The sequence below is a fragment of the Lemur catta genome, chromosome 9 (genome assembly GCF_020740605.2).
Source record: "Lemur catta isolate mLemCat1 chromosome 9, mLemCat1.pri, whole genome shotgun sequence".
NCBI lineage: Eukaryota > Metazoa > Chordata > Mammalia > Primates > Lemuridae > Lemur > Lemur catta.
The window spans coordinates 48,173,799-48,195,211 of record NC_059136.1 but is presented as its reverse complement, the minus strand read 5'-3'; the positions used below and the strand labels follow the sequence as shown (position 1 = coordinate 48,195,211).

Below are 21,413 nucleotides of genomic sequence, written 5' to 3'. Positions count from 1 at the left end.
CTTACTTCAAAATAATCTTCAGCAATCTGACGCAACTGGTAGTAAATGGCCTGATCAAACAACTGCTGTACTTACCGCCTTGGTAAAATGAAGCAAAAAATAAAGGCAAACATAAATGGGAAGAAAGCTAATATGTTGAAACAGCACAACCACTGTTTAAAAAAAATTATGGAAAATGTCTAGCCTCATGTTCCAGTAGCATGTTTTCCAAAGTTGTCTTATGAGTTATTAAGCACAATTTATTTTCTATTACTGTCTTAAAATAGGAGAAATGTAAAACATTTAACATTGACATTCATTACACCATACATGTGAATAGACATTCATCATGTCATCATGTGAACCTAATAGACCACTTGACAAGTATTTTGAAAATTGAGCTAATCACATTCTGAAGCATATTATATTCAGTTTCTTGCAAGTTAAAAGGAAATAATTTTGTTTAAAGTGAAAAGAGGATATAATAGAAAGATGACATATGTAACATATATCTATATGTGATACGTGATACACATATATAAATTTCAGCTTATATTACAGGGTCTGAAATCATTTTTTTAAGATTTTATTTTTTATGTTTGTTTTAATTTAATTTTATTCTTCAGAGGCAGGGTCTTACTCTGTTGCCCAAGCTGGAGGGCAGTGATGCAAACACAGCTCACTACAACCTCTAACTCCTGGGCTCAAGCAATCCTCCTGCCTGAGCCTCCAGAATAGCTGGACTATAGGCGCACACAACCAGGGCTGGCTTGAAATCATTTTTGATGTTTGACTGCTGACAGCTTTCAAGCCCCACCACTCTCCCTTCCCCTTCTGCCCACATCTAGGCAAGATAATTAGGAAGCCTGAGTGCATCTTCTTTGACACCAGTGGGAAGTTTGAAAAATCATGTAAGTCATGACAGGATGCAAAGGAACCTTCATCCCACTACTACTCCATAACTACAATAAAATTCTAAAGCCAATTTCCTTTCCCTGCGTTCTCATGCCTTTTTGGACCTGTTTGGCAATTTCCACTCCTCTCCTCAGAAAGCCTCATTATGTGAGAGTAACAAAGCTTTCCATGTTATCAGTGTCAAAACCCAAACCATGCGTAGGGTGACCACAACAATGCAGTGAGGAGGGTGTCTAGATGATTACAACCACCAGAGGTCTTTCTTCTCTTGTTTTGGCTTAGTAACTGGCTCTGCCATCTTCTAGAAAACTTGCACTTTGAGCTACACTGCTTTGTGCTGCATTTGCTGAGTTCTTGTGAATCTCTACCATAAATTTAATCAATCTACATCAGTTTTAATAATCAGAATTTAGAACCAGGAGTTGGGTCCTCATTAAGGTAACCCTGGCTTGTGTGTTATGACTAGGACTTAGCTGCGTGTTTCATATGGAATTATACGTCTCTATTCCAGCATAAACTGTGCCTAATGCTAGGTTCAGAGGAATGACTCTTATCTTGTAACTGTTGGTTAGGAGTGTCCACCAGGCACTGGTCCTTCTTCTAGGGAAAATGCTGATACCCTGAGCAATATATGGGCTCATTGGGTGGCTGACTGTGAGAAAGAGCAGTTCTGTGTGGTGTACTGAGGTCTAAATTCCTAAAAGTAGATGACTCGCTAAGATTTTATAAAATGTCTTTGCTAATACTGCCGCCCAGGCCTCTGTTGTAACAAATATTCTGATCCTTGGGCTTATAGAGGAAATCACTTCTGGCACTTAGGTGGCACAACTACAGTGCTAATTCAAACTCACATTAAACCTATGGTCCTTAAACCCTATAAAGCAACCATTGTCATGTGGGAAGCCCCTAACTCTGATGTTACTCACTTGAGATAATCCAACAGAAGAAACTTATAAATATGAGCAAAGTAAAGAGACCTCCCCTCTTCTGAATATATATAGTAACCACCAAAACCAAAACCACCAGCACAGCAAAAAACTAGATACAGGGTGGATAAATAGAAAGTCAAAAGAGAGGTTCACAATCTGACCCAGCTGGAAATCCAAAATTTAAGACAAAAGTTTATAAGACAAAAATATACATCTTTGATTGTTTTTTTTGTGCCTCTACACATGGGTTCTAAATTAACTTTAACATCTATTGAGATGCAGCAACTTGCAAACCTTTGTGGCTTTAATCTATACAGAGGATCAAATTATAGTTATTCCTGGGGATCCCCCTGAATTTAAACAAGGCACTCCCTATAACCTAAAGGAGTTATGAGATAGAAAATAGTGAACAAAGAATATCCCATAGTGGTTATGAAGTTCTGACCAAAAAGGTAATAAAATTAAAGTAAGTCTTTGTCACTTGCAATAGGCTTAACAAATTAGGATCCCATGGACTTTTACTCTCAGTGAAAATTTAGTTAATATGGCCGTATGTAAAATAATAAAGAACTTTCAAAGATTGGAACCCATTGTAGAAGACTTATTTAGAAAAAGGGTGATATCCCCACTATTTTTCCATTTAATAGCCTGATTTGGCTGTTGTTAAGCCCGGAAAAATTAATGGCACTTCATGGTGGATTATTGCAACCTTCATTCTGTGGTCTCACACATCAAGGGTCCCATAATCAATATTACTGAAATTACTGACTCCATCCAATCATTGAACGTGAAATATTTTGCTATTATTGTTTTGGATTGTATGTCATGTTTAGTGCCTATTTCAACAGCCTCTCAGCCTTTACCTTCAATAGGATACAATACTTTTTGCCTTCGGCTTCAAAGGGACATTTTTACCTGGCTACTTATGGTGTCATCAATAGTCTTTGAAATGCAAGCATGAGTAGAACCTGCTTAATCAAATGACCAAACAATGGCTTGAGCTCTAATTACATAAATTATACCCAAATAATTAACATAATCATTAAAGTATTTGATAATCACATTTCCCTTCTCTAAAATGATAGGCTCAAAAATTAAGGGTTTCCTTTCTTATGGGCACAAAAATAACATACTCATTCCTGCTTACTGATATTAAAACAACTATCAGTTTGAAAAAAAAAAAGACCTTCCTTTTCTTTTCAATTGTTCCAAACTGAACAAGTAATGACAAATAGTAAATGTAAATATTGAATAAACACACATTTTGTGAACATTATTTGTCATTGTAGACAAATTCAATATTTAGAAAAGAGTAACCATTGATTTTGATGCAATTGTACTGCTAAACATAAAATGTCATAAACTTTAGATAAATATAAAATATAAAAAAGCCTTTATTGATCTTAAGTGTTCATTCATTTCTGAAAACTTTGTACCAGGAGAACTAAAATGTCAATAAAGTGATTTACTGACCTAATGAACATACAAAAAGAATCTTAAAACAATTTGTCACTAAAATATGGGGGGAAATTAGTGACAATAAATTACTGAATTAAGTATAAAGATAGGTAACAACAACATAAATTATGAAAATGATGCTGAATAAAATAGATTATTTTAAAAATTACAGACAATATCAAAAGATCATAAGATCAAAATGATCAAATATATGTGTGAGTTTTAAAAGAGAATATATACAGAGCAAAAAAAATTGTTATGATTTTTAACATAAAGATGAAAAGAGTTAACTTTATATATGCAAGTTAAAACTACATTAGCACATATTACAAAGTTCAATCTATTGTTTTTGTTTTTTCCTTCTAAATTCTGAGACCTAAATTTTCAGATTACTTTTCACAGCCTAATAGCTTATGTAGAAATCTGAAAGATGTGATATTGCCAAAACAAACAGCATTTAGAAACCACTATGTAATTGCCTAAGTCTATCAGCCCAAAAGAAATACTAAATTTAATGACTATAATAAGAATTAATGACATAGTTGTTAATTATCAGTGTTTTCGGTATCACACTATGATAAAGAATAACATTTAAAAAAAACTATAATCCCACATTGTGGGTACTGTCATAGGGAAAAGTGTTTCTAGATTGACAGGAAGAAGAGGAATGCAAGGGGAGCTGGGAAAGACAGTGGTTGGGAGTAAGAAACAAACAAAAATTATGTGAAGGTAGAAAAGAAGTTCAAGGTGGTGACAGCTACTTAAAAAAAGCCTCTCCTACAGCAATACACAAAAGGTTTTAGCAACTGTGGCACTGGTACAGAGCAGACTAGATGGACAATAAATTCAAGTGATTTAGGGATTGGTAAATTTGATACTCAGGCACCAAGAGACCACCAATAACAAAAGAGTTGAGAGGGCAGATTAAACTGGGCAAATAAAAGAAGGTTTTTATGCTCATTTACAATATTCCACAAGTGAGAACTAAGTTTTGGGAAAGAATAAGCTATATAAACTAACAAACATGCCTTCAGGGTGGGTCTTCTAAGAGATGAAACTATCTGGGAGGCCAAACACAAAAGTAAGTCACCAAGATGACCCGGATATCCCAAGATGTTTTAAGTGTTGGAATTTTCCAAAAAATCTGAATGTCAGTTTGTAGTCTACACAGCTAATATTTGATGCATGCCTTATACAGCAATTTATATTAAAATTTATATTAATTTATAATAAAATTTTCTACATAAAATTGTGGTAATATAGTTCATCCTCTATAGTGGATTGTGTAGTGTCTGCCAAAATTCATGTCCACCCAGATGCTCAGAATGTCACCATATTTGGAAACAGGGTCTTTGCAGATATTATTAATTAAGGATCAAAATGAGATTGTACTGGATTAGGGTGGGCCCTGAATCTAATAACTGGTGTCATCATAAGAAGAGAGGACAAAGAGACACACAGAAACAGACAGGCAGGGAAAAAGATCTTGTGAAGATGGAGTCAGAGACCAGAGTGATTCAGAGCGATGCAGCGTAAGCCCAGTAACCTCAAGGACTTCTGGGGAGCATCAGAAACTGGAAGAAGAAAGGAAGGATCCTTCCCTAGAGCCTGCAGAGGGAGCATGGTGCTACTGACACCTTGATTTCAGGCATCTAGCCTCCAGAACCATGACAGAATAAATTTCTGTTGTTTTAAATCGTCAGGTGTGTGGTACTTCGTATGGCAACCTTAGGACACTAATACATCCCCTTTTACAGATAATTCCCAGAAAGTAAGGAGAGGGTGACTGAGGGGAGATGAGGGTGGGAGAATGGAAAGGGATGATAATTCCAACAGGCAATATTCCATGCAAAACTAGTTCAGATATTATGCTATTAATTGTGTATCATTTTTTCTGAATTATTAAGAAGACCTCCTTCTGTTTTTTTAAATTCCATCTCCTCCAATTGCCGCAAAGATCTTTCTTTACCAATTGGTCCATCTCTAATCTTCAATTTTGCCTTCTCTACCGTGTCTTTCTCTTTGGGCTTTAAAATAAATACTCCAGTATCTTTTATCCCAAGAGAAAACAAATAAAAACAAACATTATCTCTTATTTATACCCTGCTTTGGCTGTCATCCTATCTATTTCTGTTTCTTCTCAGCCACGATTATTGAAATAGAGAATTTCTTTCCCGATTTTATTAATTCCTTCCTCCCTACAATTTGATTTAAACCCCTATACTCTAGATATAAATACATATTACAAAAAAATTTCCTTCTGACAGTATCAATGGTTCTCTTAAACAGCAGTTCTCTAAAGCATCTTATCTACACTAAATTTAAAATAAAATAAAATCTGTCTTTCAAGGTTTTGGAACTTAAAGATAATGCATAAAGAGTTAATCACCTAAACCACAAGAAAGAATAACTGGTGGTTAAGAATTAAAAGATGAAGAGAAATTAAGATATATTTTTTGATAAACTAGGGTTTTTTAAATCCTAAAAGCCAAATGAAATAGTTTAATAATGTAGAAGAAAGAGAGTAAAATATTAATAAATGCTATCCAATTGATCCAGAATTGTTTTTTTAAGGATTAAAACAACTAGAATCTATAGGATGAAGATTGCAAAAACTGATTCTAATATCTGAAGTTCAAATGAAATCCATTGATGTTCATGAAAATATCATGAACTAACAATTTTCTTATTTAGAGAAACTGAAAGATGGGAATTGGCTGACAAAATAGTATTCACTCAATGGATCAGTAGAGTCACATTACATACATATTTAACTTACATGAATTCAATTCTAGACCAGACAAAAATAATTTAATATAACATGACTTGTAAGAAACACAACTGGCTCATATGGAATTATCGGAAGCAACTGTCATCTGTTCTTACCTTGGAGGAAAAAATGTCCCTGTTAGACTTATTCAGAAACAATATGGTATATGCAAAATCTTGTAGATAGTCTTCCCTGGCTGGTTTAATTTATTTGCATGGGTAATGTCAATTATATGTGACTTTCTTTTTACATAATGACTTCAGAACTTTAACCTTTATGGAAAATGCAATCCCAAAGAATGAACTGAGTGCATTTGACAGAGTGTGCTAAATGATTTAAAAGTCAAGTTCTAAGACTGTCTGCATATAAAAGATATAGAAGAAGGAATGATTATAATTTGGGATAAATGACAAGAAAAGAGAAAAACATGAGATATGTGATGAAGTAATACTGAAAAGTAGTAAAAAATAGCTCAATGTGACAACAGAAGGAAATTATGGCAAAGTGAGAATGAGAAGAAGCAAAAGCAAAAAAAGGAATTTTATTTGCAGAGACCTAGTCACTATTTCTTGATCATCTCACATCAAAGAGATAAAAGTAGGGATAGGAAGAAGTCAATGGTCATGATTTATTTAATTCCAATACCAAGAAAATTGTAAGGAATCATTAGATGACTGGATAACCACTGGAGATGTAAAACCCAAAATATTTGTTTTCATGCTTTAACTAAATAATACAAATAACTGTTTTATTTTAGCCATGTTATTTTTAAGACCCTAGTCCAATCCAATAATCCAGGTCATTTTATCTTTTTTGGGGGAGTGGGAGATGTTTTATATGAATGTGAACAACAAGAAGAATATTGTGTGTATGTGCACCTGTGTGTGTGACTTACTATGTATTATGCCAATCGCTTACATACTTATATTATTTAACTATAAAATAATCTTATGAGGTAGATATTTATAAAAGTTATTTTAGAGATGAGAAAAAGCCTGATGATGTTACTTGTCCAGTGAAAAAAAGCAAGTAAATTGTTGAGTTGAGACTGAACCCACAAACCTGACTTTGAACCTGGTATTCTTTAACCCAGTGATATTGAGCAGGAACTATATGAGACATACTTTATATATATAATCTCATTTCTAAAAACAACTCTGCCCTGCAGACATAATCATTCTCATGTTACCAATAAAGGGACTGAATCCCAAAGAGATTATGTAACTTGTCCAAAGACAAGATAGTTAAGATAGTTAAGATGTGACAGGGATGAAATTAGAATCCAAGTGTTTAAATGTATTTATAATTTGAAATAAAGAATGATGCAACATTTATAAAATAAAATCAGTTTCCTTGCTAATAAATCAAAGTAAACTTATCCTTAACAACAAAAACCAAGAAGAATTATTTAAAAAAAAATAAGAACGCTTAGTTTTAAAAACCAACTCTCATTGGCCTAATATAGCATTATGTTTTTACATTAAGATGATTAAATTCAGCCATGCGCGGTGGCTCATGCCTGTAATCCTAGCACTCTGGGAGGCCCAGGCGGGTGGATCGCTCGAGGTCAGGAGTTCAAGACCAGCCTGAGTAAGAGTGAGACCCCGTCTCTACTAAAAATAGAAATAAATTATCTGGCCAACTAAAATATATATACAAAAAATTAGCCGGGCATGGTGGCGCATGCTTGTAGTCCCAGCTACTTGGGAGGCTGAGGAAGTAGGATGGCTTAAGCCCAGAAGTCTGAGGTTGCTGTGAGCTAGGCTGATGCCACGGTACTCACTCTAGCCTGGGCAACAGAGCAAGACTCTGTCTCAAAAAAAAAAAAAAGAAAAAAAAAAAAGAAAAAAAAAAAAAAAGATGATTAAATTCAATTTACATTAACCCCGCCAAAACAAAGATTCCATTCTTTAGGAATTTTTTAATTTACTTTTATTTTAATCAGTCTTTTTTCTTCTCTTTTTGAGCATACGTAGGCTACAGTAAAATATTTTCAGGGTGAATAGTATGTCTATGTGCCAGGAAATGTAATGGCTAATTTTACTCTTTGTCATTCTTTTGGCCACATGGCATCTCAAGAATAGAGTATACATAACAAAGAAATGACTTCCAAAAAGAACTCAGAGAGACAGGCAGTTTTCTGGACAATCGTTGTCAGGATTCTGTCAGCAACAAAGTAACATTTTTGGCATCTGGGAAACATAAACCTCTCTAGCAAAGGGAGGACTCAAAAAGGTAAAAATTAAACACAATTAAGTGGACGATGTTTTTCTTTCTAAACTGTCACTTTCTTCACTATCAAAGAGCTCAACTTTGATTCAACCAACCAATATACTAGGGGAAAGAAATACAGAAGACTAAAGAAACAGACACCTTGCTAATGCTAGCATCATCACTCTATTTCAATGTTAAAAGGTTTAGCACTTCACTTCTGATGACAACACTCTCAAGTTGGGGATCTTGAACTTGTTTCAGAGGGGAGAAAGGGAGGATATATAGGTAGTATCTGGTTATAAGAAATTGGACTGGAAGCATCAGCTTATTTTATATATCAGTGGTAGAAATGTTGAGTCAAGATGTTATTCAACAATTTCTAATGATAAAATCCATGTCCTTCTGCTGAAATATTGAGTCATTCAGACCCAGACATTCATTACAGCTGTAAGAATTCCATGTAACGCAATGCTGTAAATCTAAATTGTAGAAGTCTATGAAGTTTCATCCTCTCTCTCATACTTTACTGCTCCCTAAATTTCCCTTGCCTATCCATCCATGAACAGAGCTTAATCTGGGATAAATCCAGCTGGATCTCAGATCCAAAACCTTTAGAAGCCAGATAAGTGACTTCTAAGACTTGTGATCAGAGAGATGTGAAGGCAGCAGAGGACACATTGTCTTCTTAGTGCCAATGCAGAACAGATTGTCAGGTTGACAAGATGAGCTGAAATGTCCCTTGCTATCTTTTTATATTCATTGCTGTCTCCAAAACTAGATGCTCAAAACCAAAATCTATTCTTTCTGGAAATGCGTTAATAAACAATACAACTGATACGACTGTTTTGTAAATACTTTCGTTATTATTGTAATAGTTATATATTTGACTTTATGCATATTTTGCACAGCACACTTGGCTTTATGCTCTGGTAATTTCTCGTTTTATATAATTTCAATATGAAGGCACTTGCAAGGTTACTGGGTGTACTTATTTTTAAAAATTAAAAACAATCCTGTTTTCATTTTTATATTGTTGTTCACCTGTGTACTTGACTGTAAATTCAGATTGAGTAAAATGGCCTCAAAATTTTATTATTACAAACCCACCATCTAAAAAGAATTGCAGAGTAAATTACTTTATGGATAGTAGATATTTTCATTAAAAAATTCAAATAGCATATAATGAAAAATAAAGCATGCCTGGAATAAAATACTACATGATGAGATGAATCTTACTTACCAAACTCTTTGGGAACTGCTATAGAATAAACACAATTATGTCCCACACTGTAATTTTTTGGATAGTTTGGTGATAGAACAGTGCCTTCTGAACCTGTTGAACGACTTCCACAGGGTGCTAGGAAATAAAAATGACAAAAATACAATTTTTAGAAAAAAATTTACAAATTCATACTATGATTATCTTCCTACATAAAAAAAATTATGGCTAGCAGATTTTAAGTTGTATAATTTATTTGCATCTTTTAACAAAATCCTCCAGTGTTAAATATTTTAGAAATAAAAAAAAATTGTGCACATACAAAACTTTGTAAGTATTCAAGTTTACTGTTCTCAGAAGCAAAGTATATAACACAATAATGTTATAATGGTGTTACCTCTAAAGGTAATAATGGTGGCCTTGCTTTTAATTATGATAGGAGTGTGAAATTAATCATCTTTTTTATTATGATGAAAAATTACATATGCAAGTGGGAAATTGTTTTACTTGCTGCCAGGCTTTGAAACTCTACTCAAATTCAATCCTATTATGCTGCCATAAAATTAAGCATATTTATATGCGGGACATGGATGGCTGTACAAATACATTCATCCACTCATCTAAGTACTCTATTTTCTCACTAATCTTTATCTGCTTATATAATTTTTCTTGAAATCAGAGATGTTACTGATGATGCCTTGAGGCCTCAGGCTCAAATGTGGTATGCTTATAAAAAGGATGAGAGTGAAACATTGTTTCTGGTAAATTTATAGATGGTATTTACATTATTCACAAGATAGGGGACACATTAGGATTCATAGCTCTGGAACCCAGAGAGAGACCAGAGCTTCTAATGGAGATTTAGGCATTGAAGTCGTAGGTATGATAGTTGATATTCTTTAAGCCAATGAGATCACTCAGAAAAGTACGCAGAATGAGAAAGGATGGGCAAAGAGGAGGTTCTGGGAAACACCAAAGGTTCAGGATCAGGTAAAGAGAGGTGGCTATGGAGAAATGAGTCTCTTGGGAGACAAGGGGGAAGAGTTTCAGTGAAAAGAGCATGTTTAAAGGGTTAAATGTTGCAAACTGGCTAATAAATGAAAAAGGAGTCTTGGTTAACTTGGCAATCTGGAGTGTAAGGGAATGGGGTTCTTCTTCCCTCAGTTTATGGTTTGAATGAGGAGGAATTTTTCCTAAATATGCCAGCCCACTGGCCTTGCCGCTTCCCCCTTGGCCGTGGAATTTTTCTGCTTGGTGATCCCTGGACAAGAACTTCTACCTTGGTGATCCCTGGACAGGTAAGGGAGCTTTATGCCTACAGAGCTCACTTACTCAGATGCCTTTCTACATTGTAAGTTTTTCAGGGCACCTCCAAGGGCAGGCCTGTAGCTATTGCGAGCAGCTAGTAGAAAGCCCATTGTTTACTGCTCCTCATCTTTTATCAACATTAAAGCTGACGGTTTGATTTCCTTCAGCCTGTTTCTTCATCAGCTTTGAACTTGTGCAGGAAGGACAGAGCATAATTTACTATTCCCCTCAAATACCAAAAAGGAGGTTTTGGTGTTATTAACACTGCAGTTTCAACTAGAGCAGCTCTGGGCAAGTTACAGCCAGCAGGTCAAATCCAGCCTATAGACCAAACAAGGTTTTTACATTTTTAAAGAGTTACAAACAGAGCAAAAACTACAAAATATGCCACATATATATTATGTGGCCAGTAAAGCCCAAAATACTATTTATTCCTTTACAGCAGCAGTCCCCAACTTTTTTGGCACCAGGGACCAGTTTCATGGAAGCCAATTTTTCCACAGACTGGCAGGTGTTTTTCTATTATTATTACATTGTCCCTTGCCACTCACTGATAGGCTTTTGATATGAGTCTGCAAGCAATTGATTTATTATAGTCTCTGTGCAGTCAAACCTCTCTGCTAATGATGTGTATTTGCAGCCACACCCTAGTGCTAGCATCACCGTCTCAGCTCCAGTTCAGATCATCAGGCATAAGAATCTCATAAGGAGGGTGAAACCTAGATCCCTCACACGCTCAGCTTACAGCAGGGTTTGTGCTCCTGTGAGAGTCTAATGCTGCTGCTGATTTGACAGGAGGTGGAGCTCAGGTTGTGATGCGAGTGATGGGGAGCAGCTGTAAATACAGACGAAGCTTCCCTCTGCTCACCTCCTGCAGTGCAGCACAGTTCCTAACAGGCCAGGGACTGGGTACTGTTCCACAGCTCTGGGTGTTGGGAATCACAGCTTTATAGAAAAAGTTTGCCAAACCCTGAACTAGAGTAGAGGGAGGAAGTTAGATTGTAGTTGGATAAAGAGTAAGTGGTATGTGAAGAAGTACAAAAGTAATCAAATTCTTGACTATAAATAGGAGGGAAATGTAGAGAGTAGTTGGAGGTAGATGAAAGCTGAATGGGTGTTTTTGTTGATTTGATGGGGAGGAAGGAATCATTACAAAGGGAAAATCAGGAGCATTGACCTAGAAATTAAGATCAAGAACAAAAGTGGAGTGATTACCTTTAGACATCAGTAGTAACACTCCTCTCTGACTTGAGAAAAAGGCTGAAGGAGTTTAGGTATTATATCGGGAATTTATTGGAGTTAATGTCTGATTTTCCTTTTAAAGAGTACTTACTGGATGTAGTGATGTATTGGGTACCTCGGGAAGAGGCAAGACAGTTTGAAAAAGTCAAAACTTTTGATGGATTCCTGACCAAAGTTTAAAAATATAATAACACAGTATATTTAAATACATACACACACACACCACAGTATGTTGTATTGAGTGGCTAATGAATGTTCTTCCTTTTTTTCTTTAATGTTCTATAAAAGAGTAATAAACTCTATAAAAGAGTAATAAACAGTTAGAATTAAACATACTAAAATTAGAACTCTCTAGAAACAACAACAAATTGACAGTGATGATAATAACCATAGATGCATCACTCTCATCACTCATTATTGTTTGAGATTAGGGTAGTCAGGTGTATTCTTATTTCAGCACTGATAACTTTATTCAACTGATAATGCTACTGATGAGAGAATCATTCAAGAATTAGTAGTATGTTTTACACTAATTTTCTTTCTGATTTTAAGGTGCTCCAAAATTAAAATAACAATACTTTGAATGAACATGACAAAAACTCTTATTTTTATATCTGAAAATATGAATAAAAATGAGAGCTTCTAACTCAAGTTCAGTTCTATGACTTAGTCATGAAAATTCTGCCATCCCACATTAACATGTGTCTGACAGCCTCAATTTGTTTCATATATTTAATTTTGCATAATGCACAGGACAGATTGTGCTGAAAATCTTATTTGTAAGTATGAAGGTTTTTTTTTTTAACCATGAATATATATGAAGTTGCAGTTTAATCACATGTCCTTACAGTAACTAATACTATGTTAGATTCTGTTATTTGTACTGATAGTCATAATTTTATGTTTCCTCTGGTTGGTGCCTACAGCATGGCCTAATTTATAAGTCAATAATGCAGAATATTATAGTAACTGATAATATTTATGCAATATATTAATATAAATAAGGGAAAATTATGCTCTGTGATATAAATCTGTTGTAATCTGTTTTATGTCTACATAATACAAATGGAATAAAGACTAAGTCAGGCTAACTTTATTGATTCTCCCAATATTGGTCTCCAGAAGCTTTTCATATTCTTGTTTTCTGTTTTAATGTCATCTTATTGGCCAGTAGAGAAAATGGCACTCTTTATCTTTTTAGCTCTTAACAATAGGTAGAAGATAAAAGCAAGCCATGACTGAATTCTATGCCTATTTTTGCCATTTGACATCTACCATGTACACCTTTGTGCCTTTTGTCAAACTGGCTATTGTTTCTCTAAACAGCCTATATCTATCCTAATATAGTAAACATAAGAATTCAGCTATTTCTGATTATAACTTATATGGTACATAAATTTATATTCTTAATAGCATGCTGGTAGAACATATGAATTGTGAGAAGACGTGGTTCTATGATTAAATGCAGGAAATACATGGGTGAAAGAAACAGGGTTCTATAGAACTTGAGACGTTAGTGAGGTTTGGGGGAGATGATGACCTTTACCACAAACATTTGACTATGGCAAACTCGTTTTCCATGTAATATCTCATAGGACCAGTATTCCCGAGAACACACTTGTAAAAGGCCAAATCAATGATTCTAAAATGTATTACCATTTTGGCAATAATTCTAATGTTTATGTAATTGATAGTAATTAATTATGATTCTGTAGCTCTGAAGAACTGTGTTTTATGTATACCTATACAGCCAAGTTATGTTAAAAATTTAAAATGTCAAATTTAGCCTACTTATAAAATGCCATTATTCTTGACTCCCTCTCCCTGACTCATGAGGTCCAATACAGCATTGATTTATTGATTATACTCTTATGTATTAATAGCTTATCTGCTTCTCTCTACCTTCTTTGCCTCTGTAACTGGCACAATCCAAGCTCCCAACAGTTTCTATATGGGTTTTTCCAATAGACTCGCAGCTTTACTCATCACCACAGCTTATAACTCTGCAAGGGATTTTCCTAACACACACATCTTACTGTTTCCCCTTTCATCCTAGGACAATGTCTTTCACAGCAGGTTCTGCATAAATGTCTGTTTAATGATTAAATGAATTATGCTTGCAAGACTAAGCTACTATAAAATGGTGCTCCAAACTTAGCATGTTATACAAACATTTCATTTGGTTGAAATTACCCCAGAAAAATCACTTAATTTCAGTATAGAATCCAGATATGCCCTCTCTTAGTAAATCCATATAAACCTACATTTTTTTTCTTTCTGTGATTGAAATTTTTGCCTTTTCTTTGTGTGATTGCCCACATTATTCAATTTCCTATTATTTTTCTTATTCTCTCTTTTTCTATTTACTTACTTTTAAAAAATCCTCTTTTGGCTAAATTTGTATGATTTAGTTTGGATAAGTAAAATGGGTCCATGATCCAACTGTACTACATATATGCTTGTTTTACTCTAACATTATATATGCAATGATGCAGTAGACAGATGTGCTATTTACAGAGAAATCAGAGCATGAAACTGCAACCAGGTTTTAATGTTCCCTTGCCATCCAATGAAAAGGACTTCCCACCTGTGGTTTGAGCAGGGGTATATGTGTGGGCTGAAGGAGGAGGACTGAAGAGGAAGAACGATAAGAGGTACCTTACCACTGAGTGATTTAGAAGAATCTCAAACTATATATGTGGAAGAGATACTATGTGAATGTACATGAAATGTTCAAGTATCTTAGAGACATTATAATACATGTAACATAGCCTTAAGCTACTTGCAATTTCACATCTGCCTTTTCACTTGTGTAATGTATAATTTATTATCAAATATACTCAATAATGAAATTATATAATGTATAAATTATTCACAGAAAGCAAGTTAGGTACTTTTAAAAGTAATGACTTCTTGCAGGTCACAAAAGAGCAATGTGGTATATTAAATCAATAATTTACTAGATGTGGCCTCTGACTCCTTCAGTTTGAAAGAACTGCTGTACCTTACAAAACTGCTGGTATATTTCTAGTAAATTACTTATGCCTTGATATAGCCTTATTGAATGTCACAAATCATAAATCTTAGTACAGAATGTGTTTGAAAGTTATATCTCCCATGGAACTTTTTTTTTTTTTAAGAGAAGGCCTTTCCTAACCCTTAAACTCTGTGATATGAATTTGAATGCAGAGAGCTATTATTCCCAGGATCAACTTTAAGATTTAAATGACTACTGTTTCTTTCTCTCTGTTAAAAACTTTGATTTTTGTGAAAATATCTAACTATCCATCCATTCCTTTCATGTTCCTGTTCATATTTCCTATATAAACATAAGTACTTCATTTTGTTTATCTGCCTTAGATGAGAAGCCTCCAATAATGCTCCATTACTCATGAATTAATTGTGCTAAATATCACAATCCTTTTTAATAGCAAAAATATAATAATTTCCTCCCAATGTGGTACTCAGTGGCTTGTAAACCATTTTAACAACTCAATAAGTCAACTTACTTGGCTATGAGCTTCTACATCTGTCACCTCACTGCCTGGATTCATCTGATTTTGCTGGCTAGGAAGGTATCCTCTTCATTCCTTAGTGCTCTGTGAGCTGTGTTCTCCATCAGACAGTGTGATTTTAAAGAAAGAAGACTCATTCTATGGCAAAGGCCTATGGATAGCTCTATTCCTTGGTAGATTTTCCATGTTACCATATATAAATTGTACTAATAATAATCACATCAAGGGTGTGTAAAGTTAATCTATGAGTGACTCAGGTCGCTCATTTTTTACCCTTGTTTAAAAAAATTGAGATATAATTCACGTACATAAAACTCACCCTTTATAAGTGTGCAGTTGAGTGGTTTTTAGCATATTCACAAGTTATATAACAACACCACTATCTAATTTTAGGACATTTTCTTCACCCCCAAAAGAATGCCAGTATTCATTAGCAGTCACTCCCTGTTGCCCTCACCCCCAAGTCCCTAGAGATAAATAATCAATGATTTTGTAGGAAACTGTGTATGGGAAGATGATTTCTTTAAATGATTTAAATTGAATTATTGGGAATGTTTGAAACTTAAATCCCTTCTATCACTTAATTGGTGTCTTATTTATCTCTGAGTCATTGCTTTTTAATAATTAAAATCTTTTTTTATTTATAAAATTACTAAAGCAACTAATATGTTAATATAAAAATGACTTTAGAAGGGGAAAAATCCTCTGTAATAATTTGTTAAATCCTATCTCCTCACAAATGTTGCTTTTTCAGGAATGTGTTTCCTGACTTCCAGACTTGTTCAGAAGTTCCCATTATACAGCACTTCATCAATTACTTTCATGACAGTTACAATTTTTAATTATGTATTTATTTGTATGGCTCTTTGATTAATGTCTATATTTCTCTCTTGACTACAAGATCTATTAAGGCAAAGTTTCCATGTCTTTTTTGCATACAATATGTACCTCTGGAGTTTAGCATAGTGTTTTTTGATGTAATGGTCTTTCAATAAATATGTGTTATATTAGGAAAAATAACAAAATATTAATTATTAATATCTTGCTTTTGACTAAGTACATAGAATATAAAACTCAGAGATTTTTAAAGCCCTTTGGGTAGCATAGCAGACCATCAAATTGGTTTCACTGATCATCACCTAAGAGCACATTTAGGAATAACATTAATGTTATTAATCGGGTGTCGGGCAGATGTGGAGGGGGAAAGGGGATGGGTGTACACATACATAATGAGTGTGATGTGCACCGTCTAGGGGATGGACACGCTTGAAGCTCTGATTCGTGGGGAGAGGGGCAAGGGCAATATACATAACCTAAACTTTTGTACCCCTATAATATGCTGACATTAAAAAAAAGAAAAAAATCGAATATTCTGAAATCAGAAAGGTTTAGGTTTCAATTACAGCTTCACTATTTACTGACTGAGTAGCTTTGGAAGAGAGGGAGATATAAACTAGGATTGAAACAGGAAGTATCTGTTAGATCTGGTTTATAGTGTGGGTTTAGGTAAAATGAATTAAGGAACTGTCCTGACTTACTCCAGAATCTTTTGGTGGTGATATAATGAGGCTTCCATAAGGCTTAGGAAAATGAACTAATCTTATTAATCCCAGGCAGGTACAAAGCTTAGAATAAACAGCAGGAGGAACTTCTCCAGTAGTCTGTCAAATTCCTTTCTTGAGACAAAGAGGAATGTCTTTAGGTGACCCTATACTAGGACTTGTTGCCCTTATGGTTTTCATTTTCTTCTCTTAATTTTCCCTAAGGATAAAGAGCAGAGTACTCCATCCTACAGGAAGAGAAAGCTACAACTTCAATTCAGCTGTTTCTCAAGGGTTGGGGTCACTGCCTGGCAGTTGAAGGTCAGTGTGATTGTGGTCCTCTATTTCTTTGTACTCTTTATCTTTTAGAAGTCCAACGGAGAAGCAAGAGGCAATGCTATTAGAAAAGGGGAGGAGAATATGGCCCATCTTCTTATAATTCAGGGGCTCTTTTCCTCGAATTTTCATGGGGAAGAAAAATGTCCATATTTTCTCTAGACCCTAACTGATTTTTTTTTCTAACTAAATTTTAGCCTTTCCTTTTATTACACATGTAGGCAAGAAAAGCACAGTAATACTACAAATAACTGGGGCTTTCTCACCAATTAAAATTGCAGATATTTTTATATTACTTTAATTTTTACAGATAACCTCCAAATATTGTTTATGCTCTTCAATGCTGAAAATTTTAATAGTTATTAGATCTGCTGCTAGAACTTCTAACTTAATGCATTGAGAAGCATATATATCCTTATATTACAAATATTTTTTCAAATATAGTTTTTATATACTATTAATATACTAACTGTCTTTAAATATCATTGGTTTCCCTTTCAAGCCTATGTGCTTTGATCTAATTTATGCACTTAAAAAGATGATTCTAAGAAGAGGTCCATAGGCTTGATCAGAGTGCACAAAAAGTTTAGAAATCCGCATTCTAATTAGATTACTCCAAACAATCATTCTTTCTGTGTCATTCTCTGTCTATTCTTTCTCTCAGGAGAATTTGGCTCAGAGATTTTTGCTTTGGCCTAACAAGAACTGGAAAATATTAGTTGCATTGGAGGACCCTTTCATTCTTGTCCTTTAGTTCCTTTCCTAACAGGATAATTTAGTTCTTCCCTGAATTAGAAAGGTCCCAAAACTCAGGTTTGGAACTTCAGGAGAAATATTCAGTCTTAGGGTTGGCTTAAGCTTCAGGCTATTTAGAACTACAGCCTAAATATGGTTCAGCCTTACTCACTTACTCTCCCATGTGGTTCAGTCTAGTCTACTAAATTTGTAATGTGAGATTAGGGACCAAATTCCCTGTTGCACAAGAAGCTCTAATTTGTCTTCTTTGAAGCATACATCTCCCTTAGGAATCTTGGAGTGAATGGTTTGCTGGTTGAAGTGTAAGTATAAAATGACAAAATTTTCTTTGTATAACAAAGAGGAGAGAAGCAGCAACCTACTCCCCTCCTTTATAGCGTATCCTTGAAAACGTAGTAGGTGTAACCTTTTGATTTTATAGTGCAAAGTCACTAGCATTCTGACCATTAGGACTGTAAACACTTACTTCTGAAATTAGTTGAAAGTTCTCACATGAGATGTGTCAAAGACAAGGTACATCAATTTGTCTATCAAGAATATGAGACATTTTGATTATTCTTTCTTTTACTTTACTGTATAAATTTGTGTGACATTCTATCCAGTCTTTGTAGTGTCTTTTGTAGACTGCCTGCAATGTGCACTGCATTCTAAATGCACTTAATCAATGATAAAACTATTTTCTTTCTTTTCTAAGTTTTGTAGAATGAACTCTGTTGGTAGGATTTTTATTTCCCCAACAGAAATAAAGATTTGGCTATCCTTAGATATTTTTTCCTATTACCTTAATGCCATTTTAATTACTACCATTCCTTAATATCATTTGAATCTTGCCATGACTTTTAACAGTTATTGTTACATACTTTACTTTCTTCTTCTGTAAGCAGAGAATCACTGGGTTGATTCAACTTTCTTTATAAATAATTTTTTTTGTCTTCAAAAACTGAAAATGTATTATGTTTGAGGTCTGATTTAAATATAGACCATGTGGTAGTGGAGAATAGGAGCATCTTAGTACAATGAGAGTCCATGCGACTTCCTGTGTGGAGACATGGCTGAAATATGAGCCCAAGTCAATGGTCACAAGAAAAGACAGGTTGAGCATCCCTAATATGAAATACAAAATCTGAAATGCTCCAAAATCTGAAACTTTTTGAGTGCTGACATGATACTCAAAGGTCATGCTCAAAGGAAATGCTCATTGGAGTATTTTGTATTTCGGATTTTCGGATTAGGGATGTTCAACCAATATACATGATGAAAATATTCCAACATCCTGAAAAAAGTCTGAAATTCAAAACACTTCTGGTGCCAAGCATTTTGGATTAGGGATATTCAACCTGTATTCTCTGAGTTACAGGCATCAATTTGCAAATTGCTTCTTACATGGGCTGCTCTACATAATATACTCCAAAATGCATAGCCATGGGGATTTATTTATAACAATGTTAACAATTTTCCTGACTAGCATGCAGGAGGCCAACTGGAGAGATAATGTATGTAAGAGTGCCTGAAAAATAGCAGGTGCTCAATAACATTAGTATCCTGCCTTGTTTCCTTTTAAATAATACTTCTTTTTCCTTTTAAACAATACTTTTCTGCCTTCATATGAAAATGAAACATGTTTTGGTTTTATCCCAATGCTACTTTAACTTTTTCAACACAAAATATATTACACTCCTCTATAGAACACAATTTCAACACAATCTTTGTATTTTATCTGTGAACACAAGTCCTATGTGCTGCTGATAAAAGGAGGATATTTGATGGTACTCAGAAATAATTTACTACTAGGCCTTTGTTATGAATCTTTCATCTACATGTTTTAATTATAGCACATATTTAAATGATATCAAATGCTAAATGGCTCACTATATTAGACTAGATAATCTCTATATGCATTCATAATGGAATAGGGCTCTAGACTTGTTTTATATCTCAAAAGAATTTTGTAAACCTCAAGGACATTTTAAATAAGGATCTTAGCCCAAGGCAAGTCAGGCCATTTAAACAGAAGATCTGAAATAAAAGTTATTTATTTCTTTATATACTCAAACAATGTGATTTCATTAAAAGTAGGTCATATGAGGTTACTAATTTGAGATAATTCCAAAGTTGGAAAGCTATAATTATGAAATGGACTTTTAAATTTTTTGGTTTGTTTGTTTCAAAGCTTTCTTTTCAGTTGATAGGGTAAGAGGGCTCTCCTTTTAAAAGCTTTTATCATTCCACATATATTTGGAAACTGGACAGAGAGTGGTGCCACATGACTGTTGGATGTCTACTCTTACCATAGTTGTGTTCATGCACTTTGGAAAGACTTACTGAGTTACTTAAATTTTTTTTCATTATCCAGAATTTACATTAGCATGAGTGAAATGAAGGTATTGAAAATACTGTTGCAGAATTTCAAAAGAATGAAGTCAGCACTGGCTAAGTGTATGTATTAAGGCCTTTGTATTCTCTCTAAAGCTGTATTTTAGATGAAATGCAAAAAATACATTTCAGATTAACTGTATCAGTTTTTTGTAGGAATTTATCTCCTCATAATACTCATGCTTAGCCTGGATGATGATTTCCTAAATAATTGAAGAACTCTCAATCTTACTACCACTTATTCTTGGTGCCTTGCATCCATTTGTACAACATTTAACCAACTAAAATATTCCAGGCACACTTAGGCTCTAGGGATATAAAAAGTTCAATAAAAATTCTTTGCAGAATTAAAGAGCCTACCTATAGGGCAATAATTAAGATCATGAATCCACAAAAACACACTAGACCAAGTGTGACTTTGAACAAGTGACTGAGCCCTCTCTCTGTGTCTTGGTTTCATCATCTGTAAAATGAGAATATTAAGAGTCTCTACGTCATGCAGTTATGGTGACATATAAAATATGTGTAAGAAAACTCCAAACTGCTCAATACAGGTAAACTGTTATCTTTCATCAGTCCTCCTCCCTATACTCTTGCCCTATTGAACTGCTTGAAATTGTACCAGCATTCTGTTTACTCTTGCTTCAACATGTTTACATATGCTGAACCGCAGTTGTGAATCACACCATCCTTTCATGCCCCCTGGCTCACCTAGCTCCTTATTTATACTTTTAAGATTCAGTTCATGTATCACTTTAATAAGAAAGCCTTCCCTGATCTCTCTATAACTAGGTCAGATGCATCTCCATGCTGTGTTCACAGTACTGTTTTTATTTCTAGCAGTGGACCTTACCTGTC

General features: G+C 34.4%; 1 protein-coding gene across 3 annotated transcripts in view; it reads right to left on the bottom strand.

Moving 5' to 3' along the window:
- Nucleotides 1–21,413, bottom strand: part of CSMD3 (CUB and Sushi multiple domains 3) — a 1,082,068-nt gene that overhangs the window by 198,907 nt on the left and 861,748 nt on the right. For all 3 annotated transcript variants that reach the window (XM_045561854.1, XM_045561855.1, XM_045561856.1), the window contains one exon: nt 9,506–9,622. In XM_045561854.1, the coding sequence (XP_045417810.1) occupies nt 9,506–9,622 (117 nt within the window). The remainder of the gene's footprint in view (nt 1–9,505; nt 9,623–21,413) is intronic.